We start from the raw sequence: 14,985 nt of genomic DNA on the forward strand, positions 1-14,985 counted from the left end.
AGAATCTTTCATATGTATGACTTTACAGATTAGGAATTTTAAAAATTATTACAGCACCCCCCCCCCCTTTTTTTTTTGCTACAGTAGTAATCAGGAACAAATTATTTACTTTTATTTCATTGTTGGTTTACCTATTACCTAGAAGGGTCAGATGCATAACATCAGGTAGTCTATAAAGAATTTCCCCCCATTAATTTATGAGTTGCTTTCCTTAGATATACTTCTTAAATTCTTAGGGTATAAAAATGAAGGCCGATATTAATATTTACAAATACAAATTTTCAGTAATTTTATCACACGAAATATGTGCTTTATCATTTCCTTCTACTTTTTTTTTTTTTAATCACAAGATAACAAGATCAAGTGCCAGATTCTGAATGGGAGTGCTGGACATTTCCCAGTTGTCGTGTCCATAGCTGACGTTGGGCTAGCACAGAATGTGGAAGGTGAGGTATTCTGCTTCACCTACCAGAGCCAGATCTCACGCATCTGGCCTGCTTCTGGAAGCCTAGCAGGTAGGGAATAGTTAATAATTTTAAACGAAGAGAATTACATTCATTTCCATTATTTCACTGTATTTTTTTCTGGAACAGTATTAAGGTAGAGAAACCCAAATCTCCTGCATAGAACAAAAGAGAGTCCCCTTTTAGAAGGCACAGTAATTACATGGCTGACTAATCCTTTTGTTTCTTAGGAAGCACAAATAAGGGTGACTCCTTATACTTACATCTTAGGTTATTGAATTAATATCATCAATTATTACATGTTTCTATAACAAGCTCATCAATTATGTCAAGATAAGATTTATTAGTTATTATTCTGCTTACCAGCTGCTTCATTTGTAACCACAGTCTCAGTAGAGCTACTTGACCCAGAAAAAGTTCTGGGAACAAATCAGGGAAAAAAAGGCTGATGTAGAGGGTGGGAAGAAAATAGCACATTTTTCCTCTCCTGCCTCAATTCTTTGTCTTTTATTTCTTTGTTTACCAACTTTAGTTTTGGATTTTGTGCTTTGGTTTGATTTGTTTTTGTGATTTTATTTTATTTTATATTTATTTCATTGTGTTTTTTCCCTTAGTTTTCTTTTTATTTAGGCATGTTAAAATTTGAATTTTTGAAAGTCTTAATTCACTCTCATTTCCTTCCCAATGTATGGATGAACAAAAAGAAACAGCATTATTTCTTTTTTTTAAAACATAAATCAATTTTACTGATACATATTAATAAAGCATCTAAAGTATACAATCAATAGTATTTGGTATAATTGTGTGTTTATCATTTCAGTCACTTTTAGAGCATTTTTATTATTTCGATAATAATAATAAACAGGCAAACAAATAAGAAAATTCCTTACCTCTCAATCTCTCTGCTTCCCCCACTGTATCCAGCTGCTGTTTCTGGCTATTCTATCCAAAGTATATAATCAGTGACTTTTAGTATATTCACCGTGTACATTCATCATCTCAAAATTTTAGAACAACTTCACTACTCCACACCCCTTAGAATTCCTCCCTCCTAATTTCTTTTTAGAATGAAGAAAGTACTGTTAAAAAATATAGTTGTTGCTGCTGGTAATACCAGAGCAAATGGTAGTTGCAAATCTATATTATTTTATCAAATCAGTTATTCTAGTTCCTTTATAGTTCCAGGCTTCAAAGCTCAAGCGTGGGTGTGTGGTGGTGATTATACAACAGTTATGTATACAATCTCAGTCTTATCCTTGATGTATTTAATAGTCCGTCTTTTGGATGACTGGATGATTCATGAGTCATATCAGATTGTTGCCCAAAAGTTTCTGTTCGCTGTAGTTTATCTGTTTTGTTTGTTCATTTTTCTTGTGAAGGTGGTACTCTACTGACTCTGTCTGGATTTGGCTTTAATGAAAATTCAGAAGTATTTGTTGGAAATGAATCCTGCAATGTGCTGGAAGGGAATTTGAATATGATAACCTGCAGAACACCAAAAGTAAGGCATCGGTTCACAGGCCTTTTTTTTTTCTTTTCTGTCAGAATGCATATGAATTAGGAGGTATCTCAATAGAGGATGGCATATTTACCTAGAAATTGCGGAGTTTCTGTTTCGTGCTACGATAATTATTTCTTCCACCTTGTCTGCTAAGATACAAAGACAAGATATGAGCTCCATATTCTAGATACTTAAAATCCTGAAGGAAAATAAGCATGTAAATCAATACTAAACAATGTGGCTCCATTTGAAATATTAGAAGTAGATACAAAATAAAAATAAAATTCTGAGAGGGTATCTCAAGTAATTTCACAAAAAACAATGATGCCCTATCAGAGGTTGAAGGATGATGGAGAGTTTACCAGATAAATCGAAAGCTGAAAAAATATAATAGAACAAGTAATGTAGTTAAGAAATTTAGGAAAAGTTTGTCTAGATATTTTTAGTTTTTAGAAAGGAATATTTTAAAATTGATTGAAATTTCAGTTTGTTGGCAAGAAGCAATGTGAAATTCTCCTTGGACTATTGTATCCTATGACCATTCATCATTTTTTCATTTAAAAAAGTGTTTAAATTTAAACCAAGCCTCCTGTTTGCTTACTATGTTCAAAATAATGACTCCAGTCACTTACACACACACATAAATGGAAAAGGTGTATCAAATTAAATGAGGTATTATGTACAGTGTAGTGGAAATCTATAGGAAAAGTAAATTTTAGCACAGGTTGGACTGAAAGATAAAGATGAGAATCAGGAATATACAATAAATTAAAACTGACCTTGTTTAAATTATGATTCAGGTAAACATTGCATGCCATTAAGTAGAAACTAGATGCTGGGAATTTCACATGTACTTTAGTAAATAAAGCAGCACGTTTTATTCTGAGAGGCCCAAGTGTTCTTAGCTGTTGGAAATGGATTATTTTTCAGTGAAGAAAAGCAAAAACTTACATTTGAGTCTATTTTTAAAGCAAAAAATTGAAACTTTCAATACCTTATGTATTAACAATTAATGAACCACTTTTCTAGAGCATCTCACTATACTACAGAGAACTTGGGAATCCAATAATATGATTGCATTTTAACTGATTAAAACCGTGTACAAAACCATAATAACATATACCTTTATCTTGAGAATTCAAACATGCCATCTGTATCTGACACCACAATTTTCTCATTATCTAAAAGCTAGCTCTGATTTATAACCTGAAACAAAACATCTTCAGAAATTTATCTTAAGTCTATTAGTTTTAATCCATTAAATTTCTGTAAATTTAATATTTTCTAATTGTTCATTTTATTCTTTTCTTTTACATTAGAGAATTGAAGGGACTGTTGATATTTCAGTTATTACCAATGGATTCCAAGCCATTGCAAATGATGCTTTTAGTTATAACTGTTTACAAACTCCAGTTATAACTGATTTTAATCCAAAAATACGAACAGTACTAGGTAAGAAATTCTTCAATAAGATCAATCACTTTACATAGATTTTTGAAGCATAGTTTCTCTTGAACTTCTGTTTCATAAAGTGAACCAGACACAGGACTTTTGTGTGTGTTTTTGGTTGGTGCAGGGGGATGGGTTTCTTATTTTTTTATCATAAATTAGTCTACCTGTTATTTCACTTGGAACATGTAAAATAAGGGGAGAGATATTACATTTTTTAAAAATGTACTTTGCCAACAACTAAACATGGACTTTATTTTCTTTATTTTTTCGTTTGCCTCTGAAATTGTTAGGATTTCCTAAATTCAATAAAAGATAAGAGATGAATTAATTTATATAATTCTCAAAATTTAACATTGGTTAATAATTTGAATCTTTTTAAATGAGTTTTTATTTTAAAATAATAGGTGAAGTTAATTTAACATTAAAGGGCTATAACTTTGGAAATGAACTCACACAAATCAAGGTTTATGTTGGAGGAAAAACCTGCCACATTCTTCACTGGAACTTCACAGATATTAGATGCCATTTGCCCAAGTTGCTTCCTGGAAAACATGGTATCTTTGTGGAAGTAAAAAACTGGGGTTTTGCATCAACAAGGTATGTTAATGAACAAAAACTTGAAGGACTTGTAAAAAACATGGGGCTAATGGTATTGTATTGAAAAAGAATCATTGACTTTATAATATTGCAATTGTTTTCATCACCTTTTTACATCTCCTTATTGCAAAAGATATTCTGAGAACATCTCATAAAAGTACAGCATGACACTAAGTTTTGAGACCAATCCATTGCAATTAGGCTGTAAGATTCTCTGTGGAACTAGGTTTAGGTGTTTGTCATATTTCTTGCATTCATTCAGGAAATACTTATCAAATAGTTAGGGAGGACATTTGCTCAGTGCTGGGTCCACGGTGATGAACAAGAGGGGCATGGCCCCAAGGATTACATAATTTAATTACAAATGTGACAAATATTGTAAATCAGAGGCAGTGGGCACTGTAAGAGTATATATGATAGATCTAACATCCCGAGAGACAGGGACGGGTCCTCTAAAAGGTGACAATTAGGCCTAGATATAAAGGATGGATAGGAATGACTATCTGAAGAAAAGGATGGAAACTCTTTCTCCAACTTTAAGTTCCCTTTGGTAAGTATTTAGCAGATTTCCTTCCCAGAACTTGTTTGTTAATTGGAAAAAAATTAGTACTGGTGTAAAGTTTCCTGTTTGGAATAATTAGGAAAAGAGGGAGCTAAGATTTAGGGATTAAAATTTAAAAGGCAGGTAAAGCTGGTGTCTGAGTAGAAGGGAAATGTTTACAGTGAAGCATTGTGAGAGATGAAAGAAGATGAACCACAGTAAACATAAACCTCAGAACTACATCCCCTCTTGGGTTTATAGGATGGAGTTGAGATGAATTCAAGGAGAGCTGTTGGCTTGTGCTTTGGCATGATGAAATAATGGGCAGAATTGACACAATTAAAAATTGTGTATTTGTGTGGGGGTTGTATATTTATGCTGAGGTAGTTAATAAAAGTTAGCATAAAGATTCCTGGAGTTATTCTGCCTCTCTGCAGTCATGGTGGGATCTGGGATGTGGGAGTCAACTTATATATATAGATCAGTAAGGCATTGTAGAGAGAAGAAAAATGACTCTGACCAGGCATGTTGTCTGTAACAAAGCAAAATAAGTTAAAAATCTTCTCACTGAAATAGTGGGAAGGGAGATTCTGACAATTTTCCTACAAACATCAAATAATAAATTCAAATTAATTACATACAATCTTCTACTACTCATATAAAATGTATAGAATTTCATTGCTTTTCCTTTTTTATAGAAAGTAATGTATTTATGTTTTAGTCTAATGAATATGTAAAATATTTTAAAGGATTTCATGTATTTCATATCATCTCAGTTCTCATAAAACCATATATTTTTCCATAATAGTTTAAGATTCTCCATTTCAAAATCTTCTGCCATACGATTTTCAGAAATCTAATTTCCATAGTTAGGGAGAAATTATTGTACATATTATATCCAACCAAACTGGGGCTGTGTTACTTACCAGATTATCTAGCTTGAAGAATTAATGTCTAATTAAATATTCAATTGCTTCCTCTTCCTAAAGGAGTCATATTACAGTAAGAGTTTAGTCATATGAGTCCACAGCGATGTCAGTAAACCATCTATTCATTTTTCTTTCACAGAGACAAGTTAAATACTTCTATACAATATATTTTGGAAGTAACTAACATATTTCCACAGAGAGGCTCTTTATATGGCGGCACCGAAGTCACTATAGTAGGTTTTGGGTTCAGCATGATACCAACTGAGAACACAGTTCTCTTCGGTAAGAGCTTCATTCTCACAGGAAGGTGTGTTGCTATTTTTCTTAGCTCAGATGATGTCCTACAGGTGCATGGTGAGTTGGTACACAAATATTTTTAATCATGGAAACTTTATTTTTCTTTTAGTCAATAAGAGGTTAAAAGTAGTTTTCCAGGGAAATCTGGAATACTACTTTTGATTTTAATAAATAATTATTATAGTATTTAGCGTATATAGAACACCTAAAAGGAGAGTCTCTTCTGAAAATAATCAGTCCTCAAACATAACTACTAACCAATAAAAATACCAAAGTTTCTACTATATAAGGCAGGCCTTTTGTAGGAACTTCATTTGTTAATTATGCTTCATATCTATAGTGCACAAAATGTTGGAGAAAACACTTATTTTTTACACCTTTTTTCTTTCTAGGGTCCTTCCCTTGCAATGTGACATCATCTTCAGAAAGTGTCATAAAATGTATTCTTCATTCAACAGGGAATGTATTCAGGGTTACCAACAATGGGAAAGATTCAGGTATTGACTAATATTTATAAATTTTAAATCATGAAGGCCCTTTCCCCCTGGAATTCATTTTATTTTTTATATTTTATACTTCAAAGTAAAGAAATCAAAGAATAAGTATTCTTGTTGCTTTCTACAATTGGTCAAGTATATCTCCTTGACATAGCCAGGGGTACATACAGAGTGAATAGGTGGTAGATGTGTATCTAGAAGGCTAGAATCAATGTTTCTAATTGAATATGCAAATTGAAATTATAAACATTGTTGTATGTCTGAGAAAATTCTTATGTTTAAAGAATAGATCTTAGATTTTTAAAATATTCCAAGCTGTATTTCTGACCCAATGGTTATTGACTTTCTAATTTCTTTTCAAATTGTCTCTTGACCATGAGTTTTAGAATTGTATGATTTGTTTTTTCCCCTTGGCTTCTCATCATCTTACTTTTTATTATTTCCATTTATTTTTGGTAAGGGTTTAAAAATTATACATAAAGGTTTACAATGTTAGTTAAAAACTTTCATGAATGGCCATATAAGAATGAAATAAGTTTTTATGTTATTTTAAAAATTCACTTGTTTTCCTTTTTTTCTTTCAAAATGTGACTCAATTCTTGCTCTAAGTGTATGGATTAGGTTATGCCTGGTCCCCATCGGTCTTAAACGTATCTGTGGGTGACACAGTGACATGGCATTGGCAAGCACATCCATTCCTTGGGGGAATAGGATATAGAGTTTTCTCTGTCTCCAGCCCTGGAAGTGTAATTTATGATGGCAAAGGATTTACAAGTGGAAGACAAAAATCTGCATCAGGTATGTTTCCACTCTGTCAAGTTTTGTATCGTGTCTCTTTTTCCTTGATGTAATAAGAAGACATTTTGATTAGACTTAAAATACTTTTATATAAATAATATAAATATATACACAAGGTGGTTTAGTTTGCATTTTAGTGAAGTGGTAAAAATTTTATATATGAATATAAGCAAGGTGTTTTATACCTATTATATAGAGATGAGTTCTGCTATTAGAAATAATTTATTAATGCTGTGATAATCAAACAATTAAAAAATATAAAGTATTAAAGCAAACAAAATACAATGAAAATTGAATGTGTTTTAATCACACTAATGTTGTAGCAAATCATGAACTTCTGTTGATCAGAAACAGCTTAAAATCATTATTGCTATTTGGACAACTCAATATGAAATGTGCCTTTTAAATTGCCTGTTTTTCTTTATACACGTAGCACTCTGAACTTTTCATTCATAAAGAAAAATTAAGTTTTAATTGTTTATTTTTCATTACATTTTGATTTTTTCTTTTAAATTTTGGTAAGTTGTGCCAGGCTTGACCTGGTTTACTTGAAAATTAATGCTGGATCTTGTATTCCTGGAATGAATTTCATTATACAAGATAGCTCGTTTATAGCCAGTAAGTCATTTCTGTTTCCTTCCTACTTCCTGTTGAAATAGCATACCCATGAAAAAATAAGAAACGTGTCATCTGAATGTGCATTTAAATGATTGCTTCAAGTTTTCTTGCACTCTTTTCAAAGCTGCATTAATTGCTTGTATCTATTATGTGCAATCTTATTCTATGGCAGGTTCATTTTCTTACCAATTTACTTCACCTGGAATCCATTATTATAGCAGCGGATATATCGATGATGCTCACTCCTTTTTTCTCCAAGGAGTCATTAACGTTTCACCAGCTGAAACCAAGCACCTTCCCCTGCACCTGTTTGTGGGTCGCACTGAGGCCACATATGCTGGTGGTAAGATGGTTAAAGATGGAAACTCTGACACTGAGGTAACCCATGGTGTATGTGACCTTTCTGAAGTAGGAGGCAGGTGACTGAGGTCCAACCCTGCTTCTGTCTCTTACTGACTACATGACCTTGAATAGGTCTCAACTGCTCTGAGACTGGATTTAATCTATAAAATATGTTGTCCTGCCAGTTTCCCAGAATCTTTGTGTTCCTTAAATTAGATACAGTGGGAAAGAGTGCCCACTAATATATTAACATGTAAAATCATGTTATTGTTTTATTTTCCCCATGGGATTCTGACCTTAGACAAATTGAAAAATAAATGAATTTTATATCCACTCTTCTCTCTTTACTGTACCATTTTAGTCCAAGTCTTTAATACCTTTATAGTGCCGGGGGCCCCTCTTGTCATTAAAAAAAAAAAAGAAAGACCAATTTATGAGCATTTAAACCACCTTCATCAAAATAAAGAGCAAGACAGTCTGAAAACAGTTCTTGAAATGTTATCCACGACTTACAGACAGTTCTTTTGTTTAAAGGAGGACCTGAGAATTTGCACTTGGGAAGCCCTGCTGCAGGCTGCCTAGCAACAGAGCCCCTGTGTGGCCTGAACAATACCCGAGTTAAAAAGTCAGATAGATTCCTCTTTGAGCTTTCTAGTTGTTTTTCACCATCTATAAGCAACATTAGTCCATCCACTGGAACAGTGAATGAAATGATAACAATTACAGGGCGTGGCTTCAGTAATATCACATGTGCTAATAAGGTAAGAATACAAATATCTCCTTTTTAACTTTTATTTATTGAATAAAAGGAAGACATTTTGGCCAAAACCTCATAATTTAATTTTTTAACATCTATATTGAGATTATAGTTCACATGCCATACAATTTGCCCACTTAGAAGTACAATTCAATAACTTTTAGTATATTCACAGAGATAGGCATCCATCAATTTTACAATCAATTTTAGAATATTTTCATTACCCCTAAAATAAACCTCTTTACCCACCTCTCCCACCCAAACCCTTCTATCCCTCCAGATCCTATATAAACAGTAATTTATTTCCTGTCTCTATAGATTTGCCTATTCTGGAGATTTCATATAAATGGAGTCATACAATGTTGTATTTTATGACTGGCTTCTTTCACTTATAGTGGTTTCAAGGTTCATCCATATTGTAGTATGTATAACAACTTTATTTCTTTTTATGGCTGATTTATATTCTATTATATGGATTTACCAAATTTTATTTACCCATTCCTCAGGTGATGAACATTTTTTATACATTTTGGCTACTATGAATAATGCTCCTATGAACATTCATGTATAATTATAATTTAATGTTAAGGTTAATCCAAGGTATGCCTTAATCAGTCTCCAAAATTAATCTTATGAAACATGATTAGTATTTTTAAAAATCATAGTTATAAGCTAATACAAGACTGAAGGTCATACTAAGCTAGTATATCACATTCATTCATATTTTATATAGTATTCATTTTGCTTTCAGGTTACAATCGGTAACTACCCCTGTGTTGTGGAAGAAAGCAGTGAGAATTGCATTATGTGTTATATTGACCCTCAAAACTCAATGGATGTTGGCATCAGAGAAATTGTCACATTAACTGTCTACAACCTGGGTGTTGCTATCAACACACTGGCCAATGAATTTGATCGGAGATTTGTACTTTTGCCAAACATCAACACGGTGTTGCCAAATGCAGGATCAACTACAGGAATGACAAGAGTGACCATAAAAGGCTCTGGATTTGCAGCTTCTTCTGCTAGTGTAGAAGTCCTTATGGGTCATTTGCCATGTAAAGTTTTATCAGTGAATTACACTGCCATTGAATGTGAAACATTTCCTGCTCCCCAACAGTTTGTGGGTGTAGACCTTCTAATACATGGAGTGCCTGCCCAGTGTCAGGGGAACTGCAGCTTCTCATATTTAGACAGCCTCACTCCTTTTATAACACGCATCTCACCAAACTTTATCAAAGGATCTGTAAAAGTTTTTATTGAAGGAGGAGGTTTTGGGACTATCTTAGAGGACATTGCTGTTTTCAGTAGCAATCAAGAGTTCAGAGCAATAGATGTTAATGAAAACAATATCACTGTTCTTGTGACTCCTCTCCCGGCTGGACTTCATTCTCTCAGTGTTGTAGTGGGAAGTAAAGGCTTGGCTCTGGGAAACCTTACCCTCAGCAGCCCTGCAGTTGCAACGCTCTCACCGGCTTCTGGAAGCATTGCAGGTGGAACCACTTTGGTGATCACAGGAAATGGCTTCTGCCCAGGCAACACTGTAGTCATTGTTGGTGATAACCCTTGTGACATTATTTCTGTTAACTCCAGTGAAGTCTACTGCTACACCCCATCAGGGAAGCCTGGAATGGTGAATGTGGAAATCTGTGTTAATGGAGTTGTTTATCCATCTCTGTCTTTTACATATGCCCTGGAGGATACTCCATTTCTCAGAAGAATTGTCCCAAGTAGAGGTATTCCAAAACTGTCTTTTTATTGTCTTGATATCATACTAACTGTCATATTTAGTAGTGTTAAATTGGAGTAATATTCATAAATGATTATTAAGATGTGTTTTTAGACAATACCACTTAACCCAATTAATACATAAGATTTAATTTCTGTCTAATCTTTATTTTGCTATTTATTTCATACATTTTTGGATAAAACTTTTGGCCAAATTGCCCAACTTCTATTTAGGAGCAAAATCCTTTAACATGACCTAAAAGTCAATATGAGGAAGAAATAAATATGTGTGCATTAAAACTGGGAATGAATTTGTCATGTAATGTTGATATATCACAAGAAATTATAATTCATGTTGTTGATCTTACTAACATTGAGAATTCTTCAGAGTACTTTATTTCCATGAAACTCCAGCTGATTGATCATTATCTTATTGACTCAACAGGCTTCTTTTTAAGAAGGCCGATGGTATATTCAGATGGAGAATATAATATAAATAATGATTTACTCGTTTATTTAGCATGGCTCATTTTTCTAAGCTAAGAATAGGTTGAGATGTCTTCTTGGCCCTGTGTCATTATGCTATTCTGTTTCTGACCATCCTTAAGCTATTGTAATCCTTTATTAGCTAAGTAATGAATTCTTGAGAGAGAGCTGTGGTGTAATGGTTAAGAAAATGGCCTTGATGAGTGGGTTCAAATTCTGGTTCTTCTACTTCCCAGTGATGCAAATTTGGGCAATTTTTCTTTCTTGACGTCATTTTCATTATACGTGCAGGTACCAATCTCATAAAATTAAAGTAATTCATTTTAATATCCATAAAGCCATATTTCATTTTTTGTCTTAGAAATATTCCTAACATATCTTACTAATACTTATGGTTTTTAAAATAAGCATTTATATTTTAATAATCCTCACTCTGGTTAATTATAGTTATTTTTACTGTTACTACTTAAACAAAAAGCAAAATACTACTTGGTGACTGCACTGGTAACAAATTATGTTGATTAATATCTGTTTGTTTAATATTTAGGTATATGTGTATTCATTTGGATGATCTATGAAAATTTCCTTATGCTTAATAATATATTCAGTACACTTTTGTCAAAAGAAGGAAGCAAGAAAATACTTTGCCCTATGTAATACATTCAAGGCATTAACATCAACATTCATTTATAAGTCTTTTTAATTCCTTTTCCCTGTATTTACCACCTTATACCTAATTATTTATATTTCATGATTGTTAATGAAGTCATATCTATTATAACTATTTGAGTTAAGAAAAACACAGTCCATCCTCAAAAGAACTGCTAATGCCAGGAAAGTACCAAAGTAACAAAAAATTTTTAAAAATAGTAATTTCCCTCACATCCTGCTTAAACATTCAAACTTCCAGAAATTCATTCTTCTTTCTGCTCTCATAGAATGGAGAGAAAGGGGAAAGATAATGAACTTTGAGATAAATCTCTTCTAGTTAACATACATCAGACTGTAATATATATTATACTCAAAATGTATATGGCATGACATGTATCCTTAACACTTACGTTAGTTTTAAAACACTGAATATTATTTTACTTATAGAAGTAAATAGGAATATTTTTAAACACATGTGTAAATATAGTGTCTTAGGTGTATTTACATTGTTGTTTAATTTTTCTTTAAGGGCTACCAGGAACTGAAATTCAGATATTTGGATCTAATTTTGGTATTGATATCTTGGAAATTTCAGTGATGATCAATAACGTCCAGTGTAATATAACGATGGTCAATGATAGTGTGTTACAATGTGTTGTTGGAGATCAAGCTGGTGGCACTTTTCCTGTTACAATGCAACATATGACTAAAGGATCTGCCATGTCCACTGTTGTATTTGAGTACCCACTTTCTATTCAAAATATTCATCCACGCCAAGGTAGTCATGAATGTGCAGGGAACTAACAAATAAATGTTTTCTATTAAATATTTATATTATTTAGAAAAAAAGTTCTTCAAATATTGCTAAAATTTATAATTCCTTTAAGACATTCAAATATTTTTCTCCATGCATCAAATAAATAAGCATGTAAGAGTATTATTTAATAATTCACAAATATTAGTTTAATGCCTTTTGTTTCTCTGAGTTCTGTATAATTTATTTAAAATGTAGCCCTACTTAAAATGGCCAGGTTATATGTGGAGATTTTTAATAAATCACATTTAGACATCATTTATATATAATTATTTCTATATAAATAAGTATATTTTTCTATTTGAAACTTATTTTAATGGTCAAAAACCTTTAACAATTATGACTAATATACCTCTTAGATAAAACTAAAATTTTACATTTATGTTTTGACTACTCTGAAATTCTTCATGGCATCTCTTTTAAATGAAAATTTATTTCCTAGAAATAGTTTAAATGAATGCCTAGATTTTGCATGTACTCTGTGAAAGTTTAAGAACACAGTCAAAAGAATTTTTGCTGCATTGATATGATAGGATATATAATATGAAATGACATGATATATATACTTTCAGTTTTAAGAATATTTTTATTTATTATAACTTATTTCCTTGTCAGGATAAAAAATAAAGTTAAATATGTATGTACACAGAGAAGGTTTTATTTTAATTAGCTTTGTTTTCCCCTTTGCTTGTCTTCACTAGGGAGCTTTGGTGGTGGCCAAACCATGACTGTGACAGGCACGGGGTTTAATCCGCAAAATTCAATTATATTAGTGTGTGGCTCAGAATGTGCGATCGACAGGCTTAGATCTGATTACACCACCTTATTATGTGAAATTCCCCCTAATAATGGTAAGTTGTCAAAAAAGAGAATGACAGTCCTTGAGAAATGGTTAATTTTATAAAGATCGCAATCTTCATTTCTTTTTTCCAGTTTTCAGGTTCTTTGGGGTAAATGAATCACTGTAATGACTGTCCCAATTTTAAGCAATTTCTTCAGATCTTTGTTTTCTGAGTTTATATGTCTTTCAAGATCCATAAAATTTGGGTTAGACTGAGTTACTTATAATAAACTGCAGTTTTTCAGTTTCTCACGAAAACTGATGGCTCTTAGTTTATTGAGAATGTCAAATGGAGAACACGTTCTTAGTTTCTATTGGAGTATTAGATTTCTCTTAAAGGTGGCAAGGTATTTAACCTCTCCGTGCTTCAGTTTCCTCATCTGTAAAGTAAGAATAATCACAATAGCCTGCTTTATAGGATTATTGTGAGGTTTAATATATTAATGTATATAAAGTGGATGGAATGATATCTGGTATGTAATATGTGACCTGCTATTATTGTTCCTATCATGTATTTGTTTCTATATAGGGGTTAAGAGACTGGACTCTGAGGTGTCCCTGGATCTCAGTTTTGCTATTTACTAACTCTGTCACTTCTAAGTAACTTGACTACTCTGTGCTTCAGTTTTTTCCACCTATTAAATGGAGATATTTTTAACCCTTAATTCAGTAGGTTGTTATGAAGTTTAAATATCTGGTATTTTATGTACTCAGCAAACTTTAATTATGTAACAAAATTAATGAAAATATTTAGCCAATGTGAATATTCTAGGTTGAATGAAGGATATGTTTTAAACAGTTTTTTAAAAGATTTGCAAAAACTGATGAAAGCTTTTCTAAATATTTTTCTTCTTTACATATTGAAGAAAATGTTATCTTTTTATGACTGGGCTTAATCTATCATTTGAACACCTGATTATGTATCCTGAGTAAAAATGCAGGTGTCAAGATTTGTCCAGGTTTTGGGGTTGTTCTTCCTAATACTACCTCTGCTTCTTTTTTTTAAGCTTTTGTATCAGGTGTCTGAATTTTCTGTATCTATCTTGTTTTCAGTTGTCATTCCTTACAGTTGTCAATGTGCCTGCCTTTAACAGTTCTTCCATCTTTCCTGTCCCAATTTGTTACTTTGGGTTTTCTGGGACTGGAAAAGTAAACAGGCAGGCTTGTAGAATTGTCTACAATAGGAGGCTCCAAGGGAGAGCCTAAGATTTTTCTCCTGTTGATAATGCACATGAACTTTCATGCTTTTAGCCATTGCCAGAGGTCTTTATTACTGATATAGAGCCTCTGTGTATTAGTGATGGCTGGAAGAGGGAGTTTTTGAAAATGGTTTGGGGTTTTGGAAATGAATATGGTCCTGATCATAGGACTGTAGTGCTGTATCCAGTTTGATCCTCTTCTCATAGGCAGGGAGCCTGAGCAAGCCTGTGAAGTGAGTGTGGTCAATGGGAAGAATTTGTCACGGTCTACAAGCCCATTTACATATGCTGTGTCTCTGACTCCGTTCATCACTGAAGTAGCTCCCAAGAGAGGGAGTACAGCAGGGGGCACCAGACTTACAGTCATGGGATCAGGATTCAGGTATTGTTTTTACACGCACACACATTGATGCATATTTCCAGACTCAAGCTATTACATCTGCTTTCTCTTCAGCCACTGCAGCGCTTATATA

At 32.8% G+C, this 14,985-nt stretch overlaps 1 protein-coding gene across 1 annotated transcript in view; it reads left to right on the top strand.

Moving 5' to 3' along the window:
• The window catches only part of PKHD1L1 (PKHD1 like 1), a 164,530-nt gene that overhangs the window by 66,967 nt on the left and 82,578 nt on the right, over window positions 1-14,985 (top strand). The window contains exons 29-41 of the mRNA XM_058275919.1: window positions 351-515; window positions 1,844-1,965; window positions 3,285-3,417; window positions 3,822-4,014; window positions 5,624-5,766; window positions 6,174-6,278; window positions 6,888-7,076; window positions 7,867-8,037; window positions 8,571-8,797; window positions 9,545-10,529; window positions 12,188-12,436; window positions 13,174-13,323; window positions 14,720-14,894. Of these exons, the coding sequence (XP_058131902.1) occupies window positions 351-515; window positions 1,844-1,965; window positions 3,285-3,417; window positions 3,822-4,014; window positions 5,624-5,766; window positions 6,174-6,278; window positions 6,888-7,076; window positions 7,867-8,037; window positions 8,571-8,797; window positions 9,545-10,529; window positions 12,188-12,436; window positions 13,174-13,323; window positions 14,720-14,894 (3,007 nt within the window). The remainder of the gene's footprint in view (window positions 1-350; window positions 516-1,843; window positions 1,966-3,284; window positions 3,418-3,821; window positions 4,015-5,623; window positions 5,767-6,173; window positions 6,279-6,887; window positions 7,077-7,866; window positions 8,038-8,570; window positions 8,798-9,544; window positions 10,530-12,187; window positions 12,437-13,173; window positions 13,324-14,719; window positions 14,895-14,985) is intronic.

Source organism: Dasypus novemcinctus, chromosome 14 (genome assembly GCF_030445035.2).
Source record: "Dasypus novemcinctus isolate mDasNov1 chromosome 14, mDasNov1.1.hap2, whole genome shotgun sequence".
Classification (NCBI taxonomy): Eukaryota; Metazoa; Chordata; class Mammalia; order Cingulata; family Dasypodidae; genus Dasypus; species Dasypus novemcinctus.